Source organism: Halichoeres trimaculatus, unplaced genomic scaffold (genome assembly GCF_033239565.1).
Source record: "Halichoeres trimaculatus isolate MK-OKI-2021-1 unplaced genomic scaffold, fHalTri1.1 fHalTri1_scaffold_17, whole genome shotgun sequence".
Lineage (NCBI taxonomy): Eukaryota > Metazoa > Chordata > Actinopteri > Labriformes > Labridae > Halichoeres > Halichoeres trimaculatus.
The window spans coordinates 19,354,563-19,382,478 of NW_027437195.1; the positions used below are offsets into that span (position 1 = coordinate 19,354,563).

General features: G+C 41.3%; 1 protein-coding gene across 1 annotated transcript; it reads right to left on the bottom strand.

Moving 5' to 3' along the window:
• Nucleotides 1-691: 691 nt before the first annotated feature.
• atp10d (ATPase phospholipid transporting 10D) lies at nucleotides 692-27,914 on the bottom strand. Its single transcript, XM_074691784.1, has 23 exons — nucleotides 27,707-27,914; nucleotides 19,785-20,134; nucleotides 18,690-18,884; nucleotides 14,633-14,837; nucleotides 14,443-14,522; nucleotides 14,131-14,237; nucleotides 13,297-13,428; nucleotides 12,677-12,789; nucleotides 12,102-12,354; nucleotides 10,822-11,039; nucleotides 10,318-10,509; nucleotides 9,592-10,231; nucleotides 7,513-7,619; nucleotides 7,292-7,418; nucleotides 7,032-7,216; nucleotides 6,450-6,744; nucleotides 6,186-6,262; nucleotides 5,955-6,080; nucleotides 5,187-5,387; nucleotides 4,607-4,687; nucleotides 4,411-4,515; nucleotides 3,739-3,926; nucleotides 692-2,780 (listed from the first exon to the last, which is right to left on the bottom strand). Exons 2-23 carry the CDS (start codon nucleotides 20,069-20,071, stop codon nucleotides 2,585-2,587), a joined length of 4,110 nt encoding a protein of 1,369 aa, XP_074547885.1. The 5' UTR covers nucleotides 20,072-20,134; nucleotides 27,707-27,914; the 3' UTR covers nucleotides 692-2,584.
• Between the last annotated feature and the right edge of the window lie 2 nt (nucleotides 27,915-27,916).

The window sequence follows — 27,916 nt, forward strand, 5'->3', positions numbered from 1 at the left end:
TGTGTAAAGATAGACCGATATGGATTTTTCCGGGCCGATTTATTATTTATTTATTTATCAAACAGCTCCCAGGCTAAGCAGCATGTTTTATAAAGTTAAATTAAAACTTAAAAAAAATAGATAGCTTAACTTTTCTATAGTAAATAAAGTTTTCCAAAATTTCAATGTAACTGCAATAACTGTAATAACTGCACTGCTGATTGGCTGTTTCCCAAGACATGGCTCTGCTTGTAACCAATCAGATGATGCTGTGGGTGGGACAGTGCTGGGGACTGAGTAGTGACTGCAGACAGCAAAGCGGCTGCATCAGAGCCACAACAACAAAGTTTTAAATTTGTTTCTTACCGGCCGTTGGATTAATTAATGTGTATTTCCTTGTTTTTTCAAAGTCCTTGAAACCTTACACTATGAGAGGAGCAGCTCTATCTAATTGTTGTGCATTGTATAATAATAAAGGCTAATCTATTTTATTGTTGTAAAATTTGATTGTTTTAAGTCAAAATCTGACTAAATCTAAAATAAATTAGTATATAAACTCCAGAGCTAATTGTCAAACTCATTTTTTAACATGTTAAGTAGATAATAGATTCATAAATTGACAGGTGGAACAAATACATTGAAGTGTAGTGTATCTTGGCAGTTAAGGACTTGGATGAGACGATTGTGAATCATTTTAGCACAAACATGATTTAAAGTCTGTTTATTGATTTTCTTCAACAGTACAAGGGAGCAGGAGTTTGTTCCATACACCCATCAAAAAAGAAGAAATGATTAAACTTATAAAAAAAACCCTCTCAGTGGCTGCACTTTGGTTTTTAAGGCTTCAGTTGAAGGTTGTCATGTGAAAGTGAAGTTAAGGCTTTTTGATGGCATTCGCTGGTTTATCGAGTCACAATCTGCTCATCTTCAGCCTCTGTTCATGACGCAGCATGTGCACACAGTAAACAGCCTCACTGAGTGTTGATTAGAGGAAATAAATAAAACAGAGGGAAATGGAGTCAGTATGACTCAGAGATTAATCTTTCATTTACCTCCAGCTAAGCAGGTAAACAAAAACAGGCCGCTCAGAATAGCATCTCTGTTAAAGGCTCTTTTTAAAATATTTTTTTTTGTCCTCAGGTCAGAGGACTGTAAACACATGTAAGACATCACACACCTTCCAGTGTTTGTTCATCATCACACAGCATAAATAAACCCAGTGTTAAATGCTCCCAGTGGAAACAGTACATGGTGGTTAACAGCAGAAGTTCAGGTGATCTCTGTCATTGTTTTCATTCTCACTTCCTGTTTAAAACAAAGGCTGACGGATCATCTGTGAAAGAACAGCACACTCATCTTGTTTTATGATAAAAAAAAAAAATCAACATCCACCCTGCAGGCTTCATTCCTTATTCTTGTTTTTAATCCTGACTAAAATGTAACCAGAGACTGTTCAGGAAAGTGTGTTCAATTTCTGGTATTCAGGCATTTTTTTCATTTAAAGAAACTTGACCAGCAAATTTTTGTCCGTGAATACACAACCAGCAAAAACTAATTAAGTTCATGGTGTCACCTTTTTCTGTTTTCAAAGCCACTGGGATATAAGTTTCAGGAAGCAGCAGTAAATTTATGTGGAGAGTAAGAAAACTTTTGGTTGGTATTTAATGGCTGAGCAGCAGAGGAAAGGAGACGAGGAGTGGGACAAGAACAGAAAAGTGTCAGTGTTGGAAACGGGTAAATCTCCTCCGCTTTGTGTCGCGTCTTGTCTCTCCCTGCTTGTACAACTTTAACTGATTTTAGAGAAATAAACAAGACCTCATCTACTCAGAAGATAGAAAGTGTTTACTTCTAAAGCATCACCCACAAAGGGAGATTAGTCACTGTACCACTGCCCCCTTGTGGTCACAATGCACCATCTACACCTTTAATGCTCAGTTCTGAGGCCTTCGCTCAATTATTTTCTTTTTCCTGGTGATTTTTACAAGAAATTGGACACAATTACTAATCTAAGAAATTAAAAACTGATATTTTGATCACACATGTTGAAAGCTCCACAAAACAAAGGATCAGATCAGGAGGGCAGAAAAGTCAATTTTAACACTAGCATGAAGTGCAGCCTGTCTTTTCATTGACCCTCCAATAAGCTCCTCTGTGTTTGATGAATTCATCCATACCTGAGAATAAAATATGACTCGGTCAATTTATCCTTCATCCTGAAGCTTTGATTCTTTGAGATTTGATGACTCCTCATCATTATCATCATCGTCATCACCATCAGGCCTCATTTGATTAAAGTGATCACAAACTGAAGGCAGTGGAGGTTGCTCTCACTCACTGGTCCTAACAAATTAAAAACACATTTGTTGATGTTTTATGATCCATGTATAAATAATGTCCTCCAACAGGATATGCTGTTTCACAGATTCTTAGGTGAGGTATCCAACAGATGTCCTGGTTCAGCCGGTGAACTGAACAGGTCTGTTTTTTTTCTCAGTAAATCAGACTCAATCAGAGTTCTTTGGTTGTTGACATCATATGATCATTGCTTCAGCAGAGAAAATAAATATCTGTGGAGTGGAGTCAGAGGAGTGATCCCTCCCCTTGGTCAGGATATCACCGAGGCTGTGTTTGGCTCCAGGCCGGGGTTATCCACACACACTGGCACTCTCTTGGCTCGGGAGTGTTTCAGGTTCCAGCGTTGCATCCTCCTGTGGTATTTCTCTGAATCCACTTCATCGGTCTGAGCTGCTCTCAGAGCAGGAGTGGGGTGGAAGGTGTTGTGTAGAGCTCGAAGCAGCAGCCTGAAGGGGAGAGAGTGAAAGTGAGGATCCTGTTCATGTGGTGTGGTCCATCATCACGCTATTCGTGACAAATCTTTCAAGTTTAACCTATTCTTTTCACAGGAAGCAATTACAAAAGTAGCAGCAGTGAGGCCACTTGGTTGTTAAAGGGGCTGTGAGGAGTTGGGAAGTGATCTTGAAAAAGTCTCCCTTCTAGATATATGCCTGATCGTAAAAAGCGCACACTTAATAATGAGATTATCAGCGCCAATGTTGCTGGTTACAGGTCATTTTAAAATTCTACTTCTTAGCTTCCAGTTTGGGTTGACCAGGACTGGATTGATTTACGGCATGTCTAGGTCCCTATGACAACACCACGCCGGCTGACGAAGTTTAGAAGAGAGAAGAGATAAAACACAGAGATCTGAGTTTTCCTCTGATGAAAACAATTTCTATGACTAATTTTGTAGTGGTGGTGGACACTGGAGCCTAACTGTCAGACAGAAAAAGGACAGAAGAGCAGAAGAAAGACAAAGAGGAGAGAGATACAGCCCAAGCTAAGGGCTAATTAGTGTCAGAGCACTAGGCTGCAGATGTTGCTAACATGTTGCCAGCTGCTACAGCCTTTGCTTGATGTCACATTTCAAACTGTAGCGCCATGTAACTGTACTGATAAATACCTTACCTCGGCGTGTTGTATCCCGTAAAAGTTGTCTTGAACAAAGAAAATTTGTTTTGATCCAATTGTCATTTAATTCCAAAACAAACACGCGCCTCACTAAAAGTAATTTACGACAGTGTGCGTGAGACTCCAGGCCACAAGGTGGCGAGGGAGTGCAATAACAAAAGATCCTCATGGCATCTTTAAACTTTTAGTCTTTGTGGCTGCTCAGGACTCAGGACTGGGGGATGATGACAGCTGAATCTTTATAAAGTGTGTTTTTAATCTGTGTGTGTTCTTGTTTGTGTGTGTGTATACCTGGGTAACAGAGCCAACACTGTAGTGAGAGCACACACGATGTAGAAGAGAGGCTGGGACATCTGGAGTGTTTCCACACCCAGGGGGTTGGTGGGGGGGCTGCAGGTCACACAGATCAAACTGAAGACCAGCACAAAGCCAAAGTAGAAACCAGCGCTGAACAACAACACCAGCCCGTGGATCCACGTCTGCAAAATACAGAGATATTAGAAAGTCCACAAAAACACCTGGGACACTCAGAGCCTGAATCCCTGAATGATGAGCGCGCACAAAGGGTTACAGCTCCATGATCTGCTCTGCGGAGCTTACAGTGCTTTGTGTGCCAGGTTTTACTTACATTTAAATAACCCATTGAACAATAATGTTTAGTAAAACAGACTCTTTACTATTTAAATGATCCTCTTTACAACAACAGCTGATTGACTAGTAACTCTGGTGCTGACAGCCCCAATGACTTAACATAGTTTCCCACAAACTTTCCGGGGATCAAAGCAACAATTTACCTCTTGATGAGCTCAAAAGAACATACCTGAACATAAGGTCTGTTAATATGATTCTGACACATCTGTTATTACAATAATCAGGAGTTAAATCAGTCTGGAGCTGTCTGAGGATCAACCAGTTAAAACTAATAAAAATATTGTAAAAAAAACAAATAGCTCAGTGTCTGACCAGAGTGTGACTCTCGATGACTTGGTGCAGCAGGATGATGAGAAGAGCTGAGGCGTTGATTGGAGAACCAAAGGACAGATCACTGATGTCTGATCCTGCATACGCCTGGGATAAAAATGAGACCAAGAGGATAAATCAATAACACACAGAGTTAAACATTCAAGACATGAATTACTAGCAGCTAAGTCGCTCTTACAAAATAAGGCACAAAGAAGCAGACGAGGCTTTGGTAAAAGGCATCCAGGACTGTGATCCAGAACATGGAGGGCACATAGACCTGCAGAGAGACAGGATTCATGTGAGTCCTTGAAACTTGGTGTCTTAACTTCAAGACTTTCACTTTCAGATCTTTAAAGAAGCTTCCACACTTCTCATCTGCTCAGATGTTCTATTTTTAACTCTGGCTAATGGTTAATGACTCAATGCTGTACAGCTCTACGACCTGGATGTAAAGAAACACAGATGACAGCATTATGTGGTGGTTTGTCAGTATGTTGATCCAGATAATGGAGATAAAGTTTTATGTAGGCTGCGTCTGCTTAAACCTGCAAAACAATCTGACTTTTTTTTCTACCCACAGACTCTGTGACCTCGTGTCAAATAAACTTCAACTGTTTTTTAGAGTCTTTCTGTTCCTCCAGGCTGGTTAATCTCTAATGATCTTGGGAACTTTCACACAGAAATACAAGCCAATGAAGAGCGGGAACTAAAATTGCAGCTGCTTAAAAAGTGCAGATTAGTGTGCAGCTTGCATTTGTGTGTGTGCACACAGTGACCTTGGAGGATTGTGTGTCCTGGTAGAGCTCAGGCAGCTGCATCAGAGTATCCGCAGGTGTGTCTCTGTCCAGGACGCCGTAGATGAGAGGGGGAACAGAGGTGAAGAGCAGGTTGAAGAAGATGAGCACCCAGGAGTTTGTCATGACACTTCCCGAGAAACCACAGAAGAACTGATACCAGAACAGGAGGTTCACGTACATCTGTGCAAACATACATTTAAACACACACTACATCAATAAATGTTTCAGAAAGGGCTCAACTGGGAACGATATCTGGATTCTACTGCTTTTGATGCCCTGCAAAGTGAGCCTATATGTCCCAGAATGCACTGCAACTTCTTTTTCTCTTTGTCTGATTCCTGCCCAACATCTGCTTAGCATGAAACACTTCTGAATATCTTGCCACAATTTCAAATGTTTCGTCCTCCATACAATAATCTGCTTCTTGTTTTGGGCTGTTATTTATTCTTGGTGTATTTTTACACCTCCCTCACAGCCACGACACTGGGCTCTCTCCCCATTCCCAGATTTTTGGGAATGGTTTTCTTTGAGCCTGACAGTGTGAATGTGTCTGTCAGCTCCTGATGTTACAGCTAAAAGAGTGACCCTGTAAACTGGAGACCTTGAGCTGAATGTGTCAGTGGATATTCAGTTTGACATCAACTAAACAATCCTGGCGTTCTGTTGGAAAAGCTCAGCTCTGACAGCTCTAATGCTGACATTGGATGACTACACCATAGTCTCTCAGGGTTGATGAAGGACTCTCACCACATTCTTGTAGATGAAGTAGAGGATCATGTTTGCCAGGCGAGAGTAACACCAGCGGCCATGGACCAGCAGCAGCTTACTGAGGTGTTTGAACCTGGAGATGGCAAAGTCACTGGACATGACGGCCTGACAGATGACAGAGACAAAGTTCAGTACATTATTTAGAAACCCCAACTGTCAGTTGGAGCTACATCAGTTTGAAAGCTCTTAGGTGGGAGATGGTGTCATTACCTGCATACCCTCCTGACCAGAGATCCCGATGCCCACGTCAGCGACCTGAATCATGCTCACATCATTGGCGCCATCGCCTTTAGGAACAAAAACAAGAGGAGTTGGTCTTCATGTTTACATGGAAAAAGAGGAGTAAGGAATACTTTCATAAAGAGTTGAAATCAGGCAGCTCATCCTGCTGTGGTTGGTAGTTTTGCAGCTCTTGATGTTGTCTACCAAAGTACCTCTGATTGCTTCTTAGTTGACAAAGTCTGGAGTCCTCACCTACAGCCAGGGTCATGACGCCCAACTGGTCCCGGATCAACCGGACCACCTCACTCTTCTGCAGCGGTGTAGACCTGCAGCAGATCACCGCCTTACACCTGCAGCTCAGCTCCAGGAAGTCGCTCTTCAGCTCGTCCTGCAGGACCCAGTCCAGCGTGCGTCCGTCTATAACCAGGACAAAACCGGTCCTACTGTCTGAGGAGAGCTTCCCATGATTCCCTGTCGCTTCTGTAAGACTGTCCCCACCACTCTGCACTTCTAGTCTGAGCTCCTGAAGTAACACAGCAGACGCCTCCTGGTTGGAAAGAGACATGAGAAGGGTTACAATCACTCTATGTGAGTGAAGTATATCCCCTGGGAAGATGGGGCTGAAGAGCGTGGTTTGAGCTGGGTGAGATGCTCTCTGTCGCTGAAAGATATCATTGAATGACACTGGTTTCTAGTTACAAAGAAAGTCTCTCTGTAAATTCCCTCTTTGTAATGTTTTCAGACACTTTGAATCGCAATCTGAGGGTAATAATCTGCACAAGCTCAATGCTGAATCGATTAAATATGAAACTCTGAAAACCACTAAGGACCCACCTTGCTCCCACAGCTGGCCGTCAGCAGTTGGTCGTTTGGACGGAGAAGTTTGCAGGCGTAGGCGATGTTGATGGCTGTCTCCTTTTTGTCCCCAGTGAGGACCCATACTTTGATCCCAGCCCTCTGAAGGGCTTCAATGGTCTCTGGGACCTCCTCCTGCAGTCGGTCCAGAATCCCTGTGGTACCTGAACACATAGACACATTTCAGACCCTTGTCTCTACTCTGACTCAGGAGTGTTTGTATTTAAAGTCTCCCGTACCCAGCAGAGTGAGGTCGGTCTCCAGCCTCTGAGCCGACTCCAGCAGCAGCTCCTCTCTGTTCTCTATGCTGCTCTCTGCCAGCAGCTGCCTCTTCAGCCACACCTCGTACTCCTCCTCCTCCAGGACCTGACACACAGGATACACATCACTCAACATCACACAGAACACTCTGAATGAATGGCAGGGAGGATTTAAAGGTTTGAACTATATCAAACTTCACCTTCTTGGCAATGCACAGTGTGCGCAGGCCGTCTCTAGCGTAGCTGTCTAAGTGTTTCTGGGTTTGTTCTCTGATGTGGCCGTAGATCTCCTGAGCATGTTCTGCACCTGGACATCACAGGGACAAAGAGAAGCATTCATGGTGCACTGCAAAAAACTGAAATCTTATCAAGTGTTTTTGTCTTTTTTTTAAGTAAAAATTGTCTTAGTATACTCGATATGAGCCACTTTCAACTTATCAATCCAGAAAAAATGTCTTGTTTCAAGTTATCAGAGTACAAAAATGAGGTTTGAATCGCTTGTAACCAGTAAAAAAATCTGCCAATGGAACAAGAAAGAATTGCTTGAAAATTTCCTTGAGACTAGAATAATGTCTTAATACAAGTAACTTTTCTCTTGTTCCATTGGCAGATTTTTTTATTGGATACGAGCAATTCAGACCTCAATTTTGTCCTTAAATAACTTTAAACAAGACATTTTTCTGGATTGATCAAGTGAATTTGGCTCATATTGAGTCTAAAAAGGAATTTTCTACTGAAAATAAGACAAAAACACTTGATAAGATTTCAGTTTTTGCTGTGTGATGTCGTTGATCACCCTCAGATCTTTGAGAAGACAAACTTTTAAGCCAGGAATGGCCAGGAAGATGATTTCAGACGCTTTAACTCTCAGAAATCTTCACTAATGTTTACAAACCATGAGCCTGCAACAGAGCAATATTTTTACATCATTTTTTAAAGTACAGAACATACAGAGGGTTTTATTCTTTTAATATTCATGAAGTTCATAAAGACTTAGATGAAGAACTATTATTTCTGCTTGGACTGAAAAAGATTTGTGTTTCTAGTGACAAGCACAGTCTGCAATTTTATTTGGAGGCTGTCAGACTCTCACATCAGCCAGTATTTTTAGATGAACTCAAGCTTGGGCTAAATAAACAGCTGATGAATATTGCTCTTATTATGATAAAAAAATCAAGTTTGATTTTCATAAAATCAAATCAGTTAATCAGTATAAAAAACAAACACAGTATCGAGACTTCCAAAAACAGTCAAGTCTAGACACAAACAGTAATCCACAGTGAAAACTAGATTCACTGCTCATATGGCTCTTTAATATTCATTTAATGAAAAGTAACTATAAACTGAAATTGACTGTTAGAGTTAGTTTTGAACATTTTCCTGACCTCTCACCAGCCAACTGCGCAATTTCTGACTTTTGGTCAGTAGGTGAGCAGTGTAGGTGTTGCCTTCAACATCCGCTGACGTGATTGACCACGCTATTATAAAATGGAAAGCAGCTTGCACCCCACCTTGTCAACTTTTCATGGGGTTAAAATTGAACGTCTTATAAATACTTATGCATTCTCCTTGATGTGAACCTGTCTTTTAAATTGCACATTGACCAACTTGTTGCCAAGCTGAAACATAAATTGGGTTTGATCACCACAATGTTTTTACCCTTGTTGGACTATGGAGGCTTGCTTTTTATGGATGCTCCTGATCAGTTTTTAGATGAATAAGATACTGTATATCACTGTGCCTTGTGTTTTATTACTGGTTGCAGCTATCAAGTTCATCACTGTTCCCTATATGCTACTGCACATTGTCCTTCTCTGTACATTTGCAGACACTCTCATTGGCTGATGTACAGTAATAAATCTATTCTTGGACTTCTGCCTACATATCTGTGGACATTATAAAGGAGCATGTCCTGAGAGTAAGAACTGAACTTGTAACCCTTGGGGAATTTAAAACGATTATAAAAGACAGAGAAATTAGCGCAATTGGCTCTGGTGACTGCACTGAGTAATTATATTCTCATCGTTGTTTTATTTTCTGTTTTGTGCTGCAGTCTTAGCCAGGTCACTCTTGAAAAAGAGGTTTTAAATTTCAATGAGTTTTTACCTGGTTAAATAAAGGATATTGATTGATTGTGTGAAACCAGCCCATCAAAGCTCAAACATCCTCTTAACTGTCTTTTTTTTTCTGAGCGCTTCTCTTTGAACCTGTTATTTGTTGCTATAAAAAGGAGAATATTTGACAGATGATGTTTCATAGGCCTTGCTGCTTTTTTTTACCTTTAGGCGTCTCCGTCAGGTCCATGATGACCGAGTCTGCTCCCTTTGTGTAGACCACCACTTGCCCTGAGAGCGGGTGGCGGATCACCACAGACATCCTCTTCCTGTTGGAGTCAAAAGGCAGGATGTGGAGCAGCTGGACGGCCAAAGAGCCGATTCCTGGTAGATCCACCAGCAGGCTCTCTGCAGAGCGGCCCCTCAGGGTGCAGCGGTAAGCCTGGGCTGCGTGGACCAGAGCTGCCTCGTCTGGACTCTCTGCTTCATACAGAAGCTCATCATCACAGTCCAGGCCCCTCGATTCAGGGCTCATCTTCACATCCTCTGAAATATCATCCACCCTCTCCTTCACCTGTCCTGCATCTCCTCCTCCCACTCCAAGATCTGAGTCCACTTTAGGCATCAGGATGGGAGTTTCCAGCTGGTTTTCTGGGCCTGATTCTGATCTGTCTGCGGTGCTGTCAGGAGGTGTGGGGAAGGTGAAGGAGCCGGTCTTCCTGCTGGCAAACAGCCTGCTGGTGAAGCTGTGAGGGCTGCCTTTGACCTGAGGAGGGGAGAGGGTGGAGAAAGGAGAGAAGCTGAAGCGCTGGAAGAGCAGTTTGATGTCCTCCAGAGACTTCAGGGGTGTCCGTGCTTCAGGTACCTGCAGGAGGAGAGGAAATGAGGTCAAATACCAAATCGAAAGAAATATGGAGGATGTTCAGAGTTATCCAGAGGCTATCCTCTTACCACATGTCGAGGCTGGCTGGGCGAGGACACCACCACGCTGTTACACATGGCCAGAGCCAAGAAGAAGTCTGTGATGTAGGTGAGCTCCAGGCTGGATGGGGTCCTGGAGGAGCCGTCACTCAGAGTCAGCGCAGGGGAGCAGAGCCAGTTCAGCTTTCTCACCAGGTCAGGGTCTGGTACCACCTCCCTCGCCTGGCAGAGAGACAGGGAGGCTAAGATAAGACTAGCATGCACAAAGGTCTCCCTGAGGTAAAAGAACATGTGAGCCCTGAAAGATGCCAAAGCTAACTAAATACTCTAGTGTGCATGAGTTAGAGATTTTTGACCTGCAATGAACTTGTTTTTTTTATTTATTGATGATTCACGGATGATATTTTCCTTCAGTCATGATAAAGCAGCTCCCATAAAAGTTACTCAGAGCCCACAGCACACACCTTCAGTTACTGATTAAAAAAGCTTTAGTGTGTGTGTGTGTGTGTGTGTTTGTGTGTGTGTGATTCTGACCACACGGCTGCAGAAGGCACTGGTCCTGTGCTGGATGTCATTGCTCAGCTGGTCTTCCTCCTCCTCAGCCTCATCAGTGAGCGTGTGCAGAGACACAGAGCTGCGGTTACAGCTCAGCGAGCGGCAGCTCAGAGATTTCCCGCTGCAGCCAGACTTCAGTGTCACAGAGTGACCGGCTGCCTCGCTCTTCTCTGCCTCGTACACCTCCAGCCTTCGAGCTGAAAAACACAGGAGCGAAAACACAACCAGTGTGATTAGAGTCAGATTACATTAAATCCTTTGCGTTACTGAATACAGAAGTCGCCTAAAAACACACTTTAAAGAGGGGATGCTGTGCTTTTAGTAGTCTTTATCCTGTCCCTCTAGTGGATAAAGACAGATTTTGACTCCGGAAAAAAAAGACTTATATGCAATTACAGTTTTTAAAGTCAGGATATTGTGCTTTTTAAATCTGTATTCTGTCCCTCTGGTTCCCCTGTAGTATCTTTACATGACTTAAAGCTCAAATCTCAAATCTTAATTTCCTCTCTCTGGTGTTTGAAAAAAACACTAATTTCAGCCTCTGTCTGAAACACTTTGTTTTAGCTGCGGTCCCTTTAAGGCTCACATCCACAAACCCCCCTTCCTCTGTTTGGCCAGCCTTCTGGAGGCCTGCCAAGGTCTTAACATAAGGGTCAGGAGTACCTTATGTGAAGACCTTATTATTACCTCCGCCAAGGAGGTTTTGTTTTTGGTAGTTTGTCTGTTTGTTTGTCTGTGAACAACATAACTCAAAAAGTAACGAACTGATCTTGATGTAATTCTAAGGAAATGTTCAAGATGGGATAAGGAAGAAGTGATTAAATTTTGGAGGTGATCCGGATCACTGTCTGGATCCTGGATTTTTTTAAAGGATTATTCTTCACCATATGTGTATATATAACTCAGATAAATGGTCAAATTGCTTTGCAAAACAATACAAGACAAGGTCACCATAATTTCTGACAGATGTAAAAGTACGATCCAGATCCTGGAAATATTCTGGATAATAAGATCTGGAATATGAAATATGTACTGGGTCATCATAATTTTCAACACTGTCAGGTAACAAATTATGGTACAACCCTGCAACTAACACCAAATTGTAGCAGTCAGTCTGCTGAAAGGGAGTATAACATTAAAGTAGGACTTAAGTGTTGCGTGATAATCACAATATGCTTGGTGGAGGTCTGCGCTCTCTGACTGCTTTTCTAGTTTCAGCAAGTTCTTGTGAAGATCTGCTGAAGATCTCGTCCGCTCACCATTCTCCTCGTGCGGATATTCCACCCCAAAGATGCTGCAGCGGCGGAACACCATCTTGTTCTCTGTCAGAGTTCCTGTTTTATCAGAGAACAGGTACTGGATCTGACCCAGGTCCTCTGTGATGTTCAGGGCCCGGCACTGGATCCTAGAGTCCAGCTGCTCATTGTACAGAGCCAGGTCATTGTGGATGAAGTAGATCTGACCCAGTTTCACGATCTCAATGGACACGTAGAGAGAGATGGGGATCAGGACCTGTTGGACAGGAAGTCATTACACCTTCTGCACCATGCATCGATCGACACAGCACTTCAAACATGTAACACACACATGAGGTGTAAAAGTTTGTTGCTGTATTAACCAAGGGTGTAAACATGCCAAGAGCTTCAGGGGATCACATTGGATGTCTCAGTTACAGTGCAATTAAAAAGGGGGTATTGTGTTTTTTTACTCTTCTGTTCCTCTAGTGCCCTCGTAGTATCTTTATGTGATTTACAATTAAAAATAATCCCTATTTTTCTCTCCCTCTGTCATCTAAGCAGCTGTCTTTTTAAGGCTGAGAGAAAGTCAAATATACCTGCAGCACAATGATCATGGTCCAAAAGACGTAGAATCCAGCCAAAGCAGGAGACGGCTCCCCGTCCACCCTGAAGATTGGATCTTTGAGGTTCTTCATCCAGAGACCATGACCTGAAAACACAGACACCAGAACAACTTTACTCTCTGGGAAACAAATGACTGACGCTGCACCGAGCTGATGTCTGTGACCTCTGGAGCAGCAGTGATCAGTGATCTCTGTAAGAGATGAGATAAAACCACATCATCTGGTTCAGAGCTAAACACCCTGAGCTGCACGGCACAGCTAAAAGGTCTGTGTGATCAAAGGAGCAACTCCCCCCTAGATTACCCACCAATAACGCATCTGAACGTCCAGGGCCTGAATGACCAAAGGATTGTGTTTTTTCTAACATGTGCAAATGAGCTAAAACAACACTACAAATGATCCACAGACTGTGCCACGGAAAAAATAGCATCTCTGTGCACAGTGTTGCATATATGCATGAGCCATTATCTGTTCGATACAAGAAAAAACAGGCCCGAATTAATCCTAACTGCAAAAAAATAAATAAATAAAGCCCAGAATCAGACTCACAACCACGAATGCATTTTCTCACCCCCCTGAGTGCTGGTGCTCACCTACAGCGGCGGTCAGACACATGACGACGAGCAGCAGCACGCACCACAGGACGTCTGTGTTCAGACGCTTCTCCAGCTGGCTGCGCTTGTATCGAGGCCCGCTGTTGTTCATCATGGCTTTGGTCTCATGACCTGAGTCACACAGCGGGAGAAGAACAGATCACAGACACAAACCACTGCTGTGGGAAAAAGTGGGAATATCTTCACAGGGCATCTGAACTTGTTTGAACACTGAACACTGAGAAAATAAAAGGTTCACACTAAGGCTGCACGATTATCGCAATCGCAATCGCAATCGCAATCGCAATCGCAATCGCAATGTCAGCACACGCAATTACGTAATCGCAAAAGAGGATATCGCAATCGCAATCGCAATGTCAGCACATGCAATTCAGATTTTTCTCCATGACAACCAAGCAAGTCTGTAGACTCATCATGACACAACTTTTTTTATTAAATCGCAAGCACAATCGCAATCGCAATATTGTCCACCTAATCGCAAATCGCACCTTTTCCCCAAATCGTGCAGCTCTAGTTCACACCGATTTCACAAATCCGACACTGCTGATTGCTGACAATATTTATAGGGATCAGGTTACACAGTGTTGTTCGTATGATGACAACACTGTCCTAACCCTCTTTGACATCCTTAGAGAGGGCTAATGTTGTCCAGAGGAACTGTTACAACTGTAGACAAGACTAGAAGTGGAGATGTTATCCTCCTGCTGTGTTTCTTCTCACACAACAAGGGGAAAATTGAAGATTTCACATCAGTTGTTGACGTTGTTTAAAAGAACGCTAAACTGGTTTGTGTAACTGGTTTTATGCTCTTACCAGCATAGACCACGATGCCCACCACAGTCTCTGTGTTGCGGATGGTGCAGCTCCTCAGCAGCAGGTTGCTGTTATGGAGGCCAACACGAACTCCATTAGGATGCTCCCTGTGAAACAGCAGGCACACAAAAACCCCCTGAACAATCAGCTGATTGTTTTTCATCATCTTTAAAGGCTGTTATCTGTTTGCCATGGAGGGTTTAGAGTGAATTCAGATCAAATGTCACTGCGCTTCAATTGATCAAGATTTTTCCTTTGATTAAAAAAAAAAAAGGATGAAAGAGTGAATGTTATACATGAGAGTTGACTCACATGTAACCTCTGAACTTGCTGAGGTCATTGTTGGGATTTTCACACTCGATGCGACTCTTGAAGTTCTCAACCTCTGATCCCTTGTAACACACAAACACCAGTGACAAACCAACACACACAAACCCACACATATGTGGATCACAGTGAAGAGATGTAGGTATGACTCCTCTAAAACCTCCTCATGTATTACCTGAAATGGGAGGTCTGACACCACCTGTCTCTGTTTCAGGTTGGTCTCACCGTCCAGGTTGGAGGTCTGGATGTAACACACCCCACGAGGGTCCGAGGAGTACAGCAGCAGCAAGTCAGCGGGGATGATCTCATTTGAGGACAGACGCACAAAGTCTCCCACCTGCACATCCTTCCAGCACCTCTGGACGTATGTTTTCTGCTTCCTGAGGATGAAATGAGAGAAACAAGAAGTAAAAATAACTGGGGTGAAAAACATGCAACTAGACCTCCATTAGGCGAAAAAAGACCTTCATTGTTGTTGATTTAGTTTTTTGCAAGTTGGAGAGTTACAGGGTTCCCTCTCCTATGCACCAGATGAGGTCAAAATTCTTTTTTTCGTCACTCGGGTTTCAGGAAACTTTTTTTTTTCTTATTTCTCTGTCTGAAACATTTTGTGCTAGATGCTTTATCTCAACGGCTCCCTGCTGCACAAATCCCCTTGACTTTGATTGGCCAGCCCCTGGAGGCCTGCTGGGGGTGGAGCTATTGGCAGACCTTGGTGTTTGAGGCCCCACCCCCTCCAATGTGTAATGATGCTTTCCATTTGTACTCTGAAGTTGGAATTACGGAGTGTTCTAAATGGGAACCATAGGCTGTAAAAAAAATGGACGTCTGCTTGATCGGCTCGAAGTGAGGTCTCCACAAAAACTGCTCCCCCTGGTGGCTGGCTGCAGTATAGGTCAAAAAATCCAACTCCCCAGCCACTCCAGTTGGGCTGTGGTCAAATTAAAAAAATTATTACACCTCGTAGAAATGCTTCATATTTCTGATTGTTGTGGTGATTTGAAGATATCATTCGGCTGTCTTGTATATTCAAGTCCTCTTTTTTTCTGATAAGTTTCATTTTCATTGGTTATACGAGTTAAAAACGAGGCTTTACGTCACATTTAACGAAGATTGACAGCTGCCGTTCTCGTGTATTTTTTTCGGGGACTGTAAAATATGTCGGGAGGTAGAGTCAGGAAGTGATTAGACTCTGGAAAGAAAAAAATATAAATATATTTTTGTCACCCAGCTCCACTCAGATTCTCCCAAAATCCCTCATCTTCTCTACTGTGCAGACTCTGGCTGCAAACTGCTACAATGGTGGTGCCTGTGACGGGGGTATTTTGGCTTCAAAACCGTACAATGATAAATGGCGGAATCACGCTGTCCACCCTATATACAGTCCATGGTGGGAACGCCTAGCTGGAACGCCGCCTGAGGTTGGAATTTCCAACTTGTAAGTCAAAGCACCCATACCACCCCCAAGTTCCCAGTAGGAAATTCAGAGTTCAGGAGAAAATAGTAATTAAGCTCCTGTTATATTCTTTTTCTGACTAGTGTTTGTCGCAATAAATCAGCCGTATATGCAGTGTTATTCAATGTTTATATACAGAATACTGCTGTTATAGCATGTTTTTCCCAATTGGCAACTGGACCACTGAACTAGGCGATGACGTCATTCCCACTCCCAACTTCCCAGTTCAGAGTAAAAATGGAACGCAGCATATGGAACCAGTGTAAAGATCCTAATGTGATGGTGATGACATCATCATTTCAACAAGTCTGGTGAAGACCTCGTGTTATTTTTTTTTAAAAGCGTTTTGAACCTTTTACAGACACATTCAATATGTGATTTAAAAATCTGCACATGCTCAGTATGAACATCCAGTTTTTTTCTTTTATCCATGTTTACAATATGAGAAAGCTACACCCCCTCTTTAATCTTCTCTCTGTAAATGAACTTTGTCCTACACTCCTGTTTAACCAGCAAAGCAGCATAGCTCACAGAGAGGGGTATTCTTTAAAAATCACAGTACTTCACCCAGGTGATGGTGTGGCAACTTCACTGCAGAAAACACACCTTAACACAGGCTCTAAGTCAACTTTTGGATACTGTGCCATTAAAAACAGAGTAAAAAAAAAGCCAACCTGCTGTAAACATGGCAGTAAAGCCTGTTGATGGAACGATCTGACTTAAACCTGCGAAAATCCTCCCAGATGTCTTTAATGGCTGTCACTGACAGCACAATGATGATGGGGAGCAAAGCGATCTCCGGCTGAAAGGCCTCCACCACAGGGACGAAGTTTAAAGCAGCCAAGAAGATGAAGTAGATATTAGCAAAGCGATGGAGCTGCTCAAACAGATTCTTAGGCAGGAAGGAGAGGAGGGAGTACTTTGTTGTCCGGATTTTATTGTTTTCGTAAGACTTCAGTAGTTCCCTCAGCTCCTCATCTTCTGTGAAGGAGGGCACCACAGTCCTCCTCTTCTGTGGACGTCCTCTAGTAAAATGAAAACACTCGAGGCTAAACATGAGTCCACTCCACAGCTCGGGGGGTTTACGGCTCCACTCAGAAGAGCTACCAGCCAGAAATAGTTACCTGATAGTCATTTAATATCCATGTTCATGATATGACAGCTTTTGAATCACTTCTCCTGTCCTTCTAGAGCGAAGGGATCATCTACGAGTGAACAGGAAGCAGGTACTTCACAGTCTTGGTGACTTATTCATGAGCCCTCCTCTGTTCTCTGCAAACAAACTCAAGGTTCAAGTTTTACAGTTGCCTGAAATGACTGAGTGGGCAGTCAGATACCAGAGAGGGAGAAAGGGGAGGAGCAGAGCGGCAGCAGGGCTTGTCCTGTCACTGATTTCCTGATGATCCTTCAAGTTATGAGTGAGAATAGAGTCATTTATCCATCAGAAACAACAGCTGGGTTTGCAGACCCTCTTCAGTCTTCTTTGATTAAGATTTCACTATTTGTATAATCTAACACTGCCAAAGAGAGGGTGGACAGGCTGAATCCAAACGACAGACCTGGATGTAAAGCTAATGCTGATGACATCATTACTTTTAGGTTATAGGACTTCCAAGTTTTTTTTTTCTAATTCCACCTCAACCAAAGTTAGGTTTAGTCGACTTTTCTGATATGCCTCTGCTTCTGGAACAAACGGTGACGTCACAGAAACTACGTCCAGTCTGACGTTGAACTTTGAGAATTTCAACAATCATTTCAATGATTTTGGCACTTTTCAGCCTGGTTTATCCTTCTGTATCAAATCGATGCTGTAGCGTACCACGTAGGTCATATCCTTTTTTCAACGCAGACACCTGCCATGCACCTGGTCCACAAATCAGCATCTTATTTTCTGTATCCACATCAGGTCCTGAATCCTTTTTTCTAATCCATCATGTTTCAGCTTCAGTGTAACAGAGAACACTCAAACTCACTGAGAAAAAGGGACCAGAAATTGAAGGCACAGGATTGTAAACACCACACTGCCCCCATGTGTTCTGGAGGAGTATTGCAGAGCAATGCAGAAGTACTGCTCTTGACTGCGAGTTGAAGTATAAACCAGGATTTAGGCTAAACACAATATGAAATTATCAAAGAAAAGAGGAAAAAGAGGAGATGCTGTTGTTGTAGCTGCCTCGGGAGACGTTTTAGGAAGTTCATAAAGGTGGAGACATGTTCTTTTTTCTCCATGATATATGTGAACCAGCACAGCCATAAACCTGATTCTTATCCTGGTGTATTTGTTTCCACCATATCTGAATAACTGCGGCAGTGAATGCAAATCAAGCTGCTAACTGGTATGAATATGTGCTCTCAGACTGAGATTTGCATGTTGGTAAACAACCACAGAGATGTTATTTTGTGAGGCACGGATGTGTGACTTTGAGGGTTTAAACATCCAATAAAATTACCTCCACAGAAAGAAAGTAAGAGTTCAACTAGCATGTGGTAGCATCTCTGTAGTCAGTGAGCCAGCACAGCACTGAAACCCCTCCTCAAACAGTGGGTTGGGGTTGAGGTTGTGTTTATCCTGGTGTTGTAACAGTTGTAGGTGTCTGAGCTCTTCCTCCCTTTCAAATGAGGAACAGTACAGGGCTTTAAATGGTTGGCAAAACTAACTTTTGTTTAAAATACAATTCTTTATTTGGTCTGACTTTGACATCTATAGATCTATTAATTTCCAACACCTAAAAGGAATGAATGACTTACAGAGCTGTTCGACACCTGACTCACTTACCCACAGAAGACTCGCACCACATTGTTGTTGACCTTCTTGTCAAAGAGGTAGCGTCTGTAGTCTTCCAGAGCATCTTTGATGGCAATGACAATGAGAACTACGACCAGAGGAATCATCGTGATCTCCTTCTGAAAGGCTTCAACCACCGGCACCCAGTTCAGCAGAGCCAGGAACAGGAAGTAGAGGTTGGCCGCTCTGCAGAGGAGAGACCAGAGCAGCAAATCAGAGTTCTTCCAGACCATTAGGATCTCCTGATTATTGATTATGCCACTCTGCTTATATATATGACACAGACAGATCTTTCATTAATACAGGTTAAATCTGATAAAAACAAAAACAAAAACATGCAAACAGAAAGTTTTTAATCTGTTTCTCTTTGTTGAAGACCCCAGATGAGACTGAACCAGGAAAACAAAGGTATCAGTGGAGGAAGGCATCACTGTTAGTTCCTGCCTGTTTCAAAGTTTAAAACCAATGTAAGCTAATCCTTGCATGGTAAATATATTTAACAATGCAGCATCAAACACCTGAATTAAGCTGGAAAACTATTGTGGTTTAAAACATCTCAGTTAGTATTTCATTTCCTCAGGTGAAAGGTCTTTTATTGGTATATAGGCTCATTTATGCCTCCTCTACATACACAAATTGACTCATAAAAAAGCTCGGTTAATTAGAAATGGTTGTAAAAAAAATAAATACATCTATAAGACGGTGCTGCTCAGAATCAAAAGTTAGTCCAAAGAGGTAGAAGTTTATGACACTCTGTTATTTGTTAACTTTAAACTGACAATGTTAAGAACTGACAGTTTGAAACTGAGATTGTGAAAAATATTGAGGGTGCCCAAAAACTTTTTTCCCACCACTGTATATAGAAAATGAATGTGCTTTTAACCAAATCCAGATGTTTGTAAATCTGTCTGAAAAGAATGCAAACTAAAACCCTTCAGGTAAAACAGGACAACATTCAGACCAATGGGAATTCATGTATGCAACGTCCCATTCTTCCATTTTTAAGGTGATAAAATCAGAAGTGTTACAAAATAAGATGTTTTTCTTTGTGTTTGTTGTGTTCGCTTGCACACGTGTGAGTCTCACCTGTGGAACTGCTGGAATAGGTTCATTGGGAGGAAGGTCAACAAGCTGTACTTTGTAGTCCTGATGGCATTGCCCTTGTAGTTTTTGGACACAGCCTGGTACTCCTGCTGATGGGGCCCATGGCGTGCAAACACTGTCCTCCGCTTCCCGCTGACTCTCTGAGGCGAGCTGTGGGTTTCTGGGAAGTTTTTGCTGGGCAGGCCATTCGGAGCAGAATACAAGCCTCGCCCCGAGTCGCCCGCCAGGAGGTGGCGACAGCGATGCTGCACCCAGTGGAGACGCTCCATCGAGGTAGAGTGACCACCACCTCCTCTGTGGCCTCCACAGCAGATTTTCACAATGTCTTCATCCTATAGAGAGAAAACAACAACACCATCCAAGCTATTAATCCTTCATGTCCCTGAAGACTTTATGATTAATGACGATTCCTGTGTTCTGTTTTCCATTTCAGGGGACACATTTGGTTTTTTTAAATCGTACATTAGGCTGTGCTGGATTTTTATATATAAGAAGGTGTATAACTTGAATGCAGAGAGCAGAGAGAGGGATGGAGAAAGTAATTTAAAAAAAAAATTAGGATCATCAGCATCCAAACACACCTGTCCAAAATCTTTAATGTGTGTACATGCTGCAGACATGCTGCACACACAGGACACAGCATGGAGAGTCTGCCTGTGCAAAACAAGTGTGTCGGATTCATCAAGAGTAGATTTTTGACTCTTCCTTTTTTTTTTTTTTTTTTACTGGCTGACCTCATTCAAATCAAACCTTCAGGCACTTCAGCAACTGAACAACACCCTTTGTGTCTGAGCTAACCTGACAGAGATGAACTGAATATCCTTAAAGAGCAGACTAACATCCCACAGAGCAGGTTGATTTATCTGTTATCAAACTGAGTAGCAAAAACAGGTTTGTTAAAAGATTCAAAGACAAAACTTCAGGCTCACGAACCCGATCTCACAGGTGATTTGGGCGATTTTGTTACAAAAAGAGAAAAGCTGCAGACAAGACACTGACACAGGTCAAAGTTCAGAGTTAAGATTAAAATACAGACTTTTAAAATTGTCTGTTCTCTTTTCTGGGTTTAACATGAGTAAGCAAATTCCTTTTACAGCCCTCACATACCAAATATCTCAAACACAGGCCTGTGTCTCCTCTTAGTATCTAGTTTAGGAATCCAGCGTTGTAGCTGCACAGTGTTCTGCCAAACTCACCTGCTTGTCTCTCTCCTGCTCTCTAGATTCAAACAGGAAGTGTACGCTAAGTTTACTAGAGTGAGCAGCTTCCTGAAAACACAGTTCTAACAGCATGGAGCATAAAACAACAAGGAACTGAGAGTTTAACAGAGGTGAACTGCTGAGCTCTGTATTATTCTCCAGAGCTGGTTCCTGTAAGTGACACCCTCCCCATCCAGACATTTGATACCCTGTCAGCACAAAGCGTAGATTAGCAAAGCAAGAAATTCAGGTCGAGGTGAAAATTGTTGGATGTATACGCTATAAGTGAACCCACGGCGATGTTATGACTCATCAGATCTCCTCTCTGTGCAGCATGTGGGCATGTGCAGACTGGTATCTCTTCTCTTCTGTTGGTATAGTCCTACCAGTTTGGCTGGAACAACTTAAACTTCAGAGAGCATATAGTTGGATTTTGGCAGGATGGAAATACAGATTGTTTAATGTCAGTTGTAAAATTATTTCTCTAATTTTACAGATTGACTATTTATGTGTGCACACTTTAAAATGACACCAACAGATCCCTGTTCAGTCAGTCATGATGACGGCGAACTGCATCGTTAAAGACTTAGAGTATGAAAAATAGAAGGACAAAATGCAACAGCAACTCATTTAGAAAAACATGAGTGCTGGCGTATCTGGAAGAGTTTAGAGCCAAGGGGGAGAAAACTTAAATTAGATTTTTTTTTTTCATTTTCATCTTCTACTTCAGGAGTAAAGCTGAAATAAATAAAACTTTAAACTGTTCAAATAAAAGGGAAAGAAAAAAAGGTAGAGGAAGAAAGAAAAAAAAAGAAAGGAGGAAGGAAAAAAACAAATAAAAAAGAACAGTTTTAGTCAAAGTCCTTGCTAACAAATTTTAGTTTAAAATAAATAGCCTTTTTGTAGTTTCTCTTTTTCTTTAATAAAGAAATAACCAATTAACGAAAACAATGAACTACTAAAGGACTAAGACTAAAACAGATGAATACAGTAATTAAGCCGATCTATCAAATGAGTTTATGTATGTATATGTATATATATATATATATATGTATATATATATATATATATATATATATATATATATATATATATATATATATATATATATATATATATATATACATATATACATATATATATATATATATATATATATATATATATATATATATATATATATATATATATATATATATGTATGTATATGTATAATTCCTCCTCAGTGTTTTTTTTTTGTTGTTGTTGTGTTTTTGTTTTTGTTTTTTGTTTTGTTTTGGTTGTTTGTGCTGTTTTCATTACTATTATTATTTAAGACAATTTAATTTGATAAATAATGAGTTTTGACTGATTGAAAAAATGAAGTAATAAAAAAAATAAACTGTTCCTGGGTGTCCTCCTCCACCAACACTTTCTCTCCCTGCTCTTTGGGTCAGTTTGCTTGTGGAGAACTTGTAAAAAAAAACTTGTAAAAAAAGTTTTCTATGATTCAAAAGTCAAACTCTCAGAAGTGATGGTGACACACTTAGTGCTGCTCTTATGAAGTGTTGAGCTTTAGTACCTGTGAGGTTAACACTTTTCTCTGCTTTGTAAAAGTCAGCAGTGCACCCTCTCAAACCACAAATCAAACAATGTATGAGGAAATGTATTATTTACTCTTGGAGGTGTGCAGGTTGGGCTTTGTCAGAGCTCTGTGAGGACAGAGGCAAGAAAAATGGCTTTTAATCTGTTGCATCTAGTGGCCTTAAAGGAAGCAATGTAGCTAACACTGTACCTGCTTTTGAAAGGATATGACCTGGGGATGGGTACCAAATTAGTTACTTTTATAGGTACTGACCAAATTCTGTCAAAAGTACCAGGTATTGATTCACGTAAAATCAAAAGGTATCATGTTTAGGTTGCTAAATACATCCTTGTGAGGATGAGGGAGTAGAAGAGTAGGCGATTTTCCATACTGGGCATTAACAGCATTGCAAGGTTATATATTGAAAAATGAATATGTTGAATTGAATTTTTTTTTACATTTTTTATTAAACAAAGTGATGTTTTTTACCACATAAATGCACAAAAATACTGAAAATCGGTAGCATTGAGTACTGATAACGATTGCCAGGTGCTGGGAATCGGTACCGTATCATTTCAAACACGAACAGTACCCACCCCTAATGTGACGTGCACAAAAAAGGCCTAGAACAAGCCTTTTTAGGATAAATAGTGGCTCAAAATGGTAAATCATGACACTAAATATCTTGGCTGACTAATCCAGCACTTTTCCTTGTCGCATTCAATTCATCCTGTCTCTATCAAGCCAGTCTACTTACATAATATCAAAAGTTTTTGTGCCTAAAAGTATTATCTGCCTTTTCGTGACCAACGAGACAAATTTTTATCAGTTAAAAATACTGGAATATCCCTTTAAGAGCATACTGAAACCTCCAGTCTGCCAACCGACTGTTGGAGGAGAGACGGTGCAGACATACAAGCTTTACACCCTACTGTTTGTCTTTTTGAACTCTTTTTGTTTGATTTTTACTTTGTAATCTCGGCAGAAGAAGAATCTGCAGCAGATTTCTCCTTACTGTGAGTCATTATCCCACCCATGTGCTGGGAAGGATAGTGAGCAGGTTCAACATGTCACAGAGCTCTGTGAGGACGATCCAAACTCAGCTGGAGGGGGTCGACCACAGGGGAGAACACAGAGATGATACTGACTCTAAAACTAAAAATATCAACTCAACAAACAACCCAAGACTTAATTTTTTCATCATACACATGATGACTATAAATGTCTGGAATTAAATCAGGGCTGTCACTGTTTAATATTCTGCTTTACACATATCAGAGTCATTAATCACTAGTATTTATTTACAGATATCCACGTGAAGTGAGAGACTCAAGGAGATGGCTGAAGTTGACTGTCATAGCTAACAAAAAAAAGTGTTAACCACTCCACTCCTCATAAGAACAGCTCTGTGTCTGCACAGAAGCAGCAACACACATGTAACCTCATCAAAATTTACTCTGCAACAACAAACAGACAAATGGTTCCACTGTGGTAAACACTGATAACTTGATAAGTGACCCACTGAATCCAGAGTCCAGATACAGCTACTGAACAGTTACAGAGTACCAAAAGGGTTGACCCAACAGGCCTGTCTTCTCGCAAACTACAAGAAACATGCACGCTGCTTTGTGGGAAGCTCTTACTTGCCTGTGGACCAGAGAGGGTTCTTAACTAAAGACTACAGGGTTTTTTCAGTGATAACATCAAAACTTAAAAATAAAACAGCATTAGCAAAGTCAAAAAGACGCTAAAAAAAAAAAAACTAAGGTCACACCCAGGGCCCAAGTGACTGCACATTGTGGAAGTTTTATCCCTGCCCTGAAGTGGCCTCATGGGGCGAATGACAAGCCACAACCGGGCCACATAAAATCACAGAAATCAACCCTGAAATGTGACTTAAATTTGACGTGTTTTGAAGTGTGACTGGAGATATTATGTGTGAATTAAGCTGCGGTGGGTTACTCTAACGAACTGTAACTGGAGCTGTCTAACCCCCCAGAGGGATTCCTGCAGGTCCCCAGACTCCAATTTCAGAGCTGCTGACTTAATGTTGACATTTTCCTCTTAACTACATCGTCTGTTCTTAATTTGTCTGCTCACGTGATGTGAAACACTCTGCAAATGCTCAAACATCCTGACACGGAAGTGCTGCAATAACCACAAAAACTGCATTAACAAACATAAATGTGAACGCAAATCGATTAATGCAAAATTAAAAACACACAAAAGAAGAAGACTAAACTTAAACATGGAAAATCAACACGTTTACAGTTTGCATCGTTGAAGATTTGCAGCATGTTTGAATAGTGATTGGTCATGTTTGCCTTTATTTTGCACCCAGGTTGAAGACCCTTATATTAAACTCATTGTTCTCACTGGGGTATGAAAGCACAGACATTTAAACACATGGGGCTAATCAAAACATAACATATTTCCTTCCTTCATTCATAATAACTTCACTGTGATCCAGTCATTTCGCAGCTACCCAGTTACAAATATTTTAATTAAAAGTTTTATCTCCCAGTTTATAAGACATCAGGGGTCCTCAAAGCTGTTGAACCAGGCTCACAAGTGTAAGTTTGGTGTTCAGTGCTGTTAAATTACCTTCATTCACTGCAAAAACTGAAATCTTATCAAGTGTTTTTGTCTTATTTCCAGTAGAAAATTCCTTTTCAGACTCAATATGAACCAAATTCACATGACCAATCCAGAAAAATGTCTTTTTTAAAGTTATTTAAGGACAAAAATGAAGTCTGAATTGCTCGTAACCAGTAAAAAAATCTGCCAATGGAATAAGACAAAAGTTACTTGTATTAAGACATTGTTCTCGTCTCAAGGAAATTTTCAAGCAATTTTTTCTTGTTCCATTGGCAGATTTTTTTTACTGGTTACAAGCGATTGAAACCTAATTTTGTACTCTGATAACTTGAAACAAGACATTTTTCTGGATTGATAAGTTGAAAGTGGCTCATAACAAGTATAATAAGACATTTTTTTCTTAAAAAAAGAAAACAACACTTGATAAGATTTCATTTTTTTGCAGTGTAGGTATTCTTCTCCTTTCGTAGTCATGAACCGATACTGCAGACATTTCTTCTCACTACAAACCATCCAGGCCACATGACATCGAGGTGTTTTTAAACTGTGAGCATCACTCAAAGAACAAACGCAAAGCAAAATAAACACTGATGTTAAAGCCTTACAGCTAAAACAGCGTCAGACTCATTTAACTGGTGTCAAAGAAAGCAGCATGATGGTCCTAAAACAGCACATTAGAGCTGCAATGGTCTGCTGATCTCTACCAACACTACCACGCCTCTGAATTACCACTAAATACAAGTAATAAATCAACCCGGCAATAAATTCTACTATTACAAAGGTTTGATATTTAAACTTCACAATGTTTAACCCAGTTTATGACTACACATCCATTAGTTCTGATTGAGTGACTCGATTAGACTGTAAGTGACGACAGCCAGTTTTGAGGTCTATTGCATATAATTTCTTCGTTATACAAAGGTAACAGTGAAGTCGTTATGAGATAATTAGTTTGTTATTTTTTTATCTTCCCTCCCTGAAGTCTCTTTTTTTTTAGCCTTGTGTATTTAAATAAGTAAATACTGTTGGTTTTTGTTTGTCTGGTCATACCTGGGAGTAAGGAAGCAGTGAGTCACTGCTATGATGCAAACAAGATTCCTTGCTCAACTTTAAATTTAATGCACAGCTTTAAAGAGGGGGTGTTGGGCTTTTCTTAAGCTTTATCTGTTTACAGACAGATTCAGAGATTTCTACAGATTTCTACTTTTGCCAGCATCCAACACACCCCAACAGGTGCTCAGGTGTGAGGGCCTGCTCAGTGTTGTTTGCAGTCCTGGTTAATGATTGTTTCTATACCGTAACAAACCCCAGCCTCTCCCTCCTTCATTCAACCTGAGCTTTGTGACCTGAAAAGCCCAGGCAATGAAAAAATCAATATCAATTTCCAATAATCATTAACAGACTGACTTTGTTGGCAGGTAGGATTGTCCTGCTGGATGCATTAACAACCTGGGCTCTGCAGGTGATAGAATCATAGACAAAACTTTCACTCAAAACAGTTAATTTCATCATTCCACTTTATGTTGGACATAAACATGTGAAAAGCCCTTCGTAAAAAAAAAACAAAAAACTTTTGCACCATATTTCTAAAACCTTCACTTCCCCCAATCTGGGTTTTTCTGTCCTAGTGTTCACCACGAAATAAAAACTTATCCGATTAAACAACAGACAGGTAAAAACGAGCAACATTTAAAGGCATCCATTTATGTAAAGAAAAAAACCCCAGCTAATTTGATGAAGCCCTTTTAGAAAAGCAGCTGTGAGTAAACCTCAGAGGGCCTCAGTCTGGAGGATTAAGAGGGGCTTCTCTAAAACTACAGTTTCTCCAGCATTCTGTTTTCCTTATCACTTTCGAGATAAGATGTAGTGTTTGACTTTTAAATGTCTTACTCACGCAGATGTGCAGAAAACATCCTTTAAAAATCGTGTTTAATCCCCTTCACTTGCAGAATATCAACACACTAGTCTTAAGATGACATTTGACACATTTTGCTTTATAAACTTAAAAACTTTACTGAGTTTAACCATCAGACTGTGCTGCTGGGCTATAGGACTCCAGGGCTTCAGATGGTGAGCTCGACTGGTTTGCTCTTAAATGCACCTCACCTGCACTTTGTCTCGGGCAAGGCAGGTGCATTTTTAACCCGTTATTTTGGGATGTTTCATGAAGTCCTGCTTTATGTTTCAGTTCAAGATAGTTTCGTCAAAATGAGGCAAAGACTTCAACTGGAGTTATTACAGCAACTGGACTTAGGATATAGGACTTCAAGTACAACCAAACAGACTTAAACACTTTGACACAAACGACATATAGAAATTCACATTGTCCTGCAGTAATATAGCCAATGGCTCTTTATCTCTGTGTGTTTTTAACACTATCTTTGTTCGATAACCCACCGAGCAGCTGCTATCTCTGAAGGAGTGTCCGCTCGTACAGTAACGTGAGGCCCATTCTCTGCGTATCGTTCACCTTTCCTGTCATAAAGGACGAAACCTGCTACCTGCATCAATCTACAGCACAGACAGACAAACACGTAGCTTACCTGCTGTTTGTCTGTTTTACCCTCAGTCAGGAGACCTCACCATCGACCAGCTTGCAACTCAAAGCAGGATGTGAAACACTAGCTTCTGTTGCTCCTCGGCTGCTGCGACCGTTTCGCTTTCTCCCGAAGCGCCGTCCAACAGAACCCCATTAACAAAGCGTTCAATTTTACCGTGAAATCCGTGTCAAAAATAACATAGACGTGTTTCAC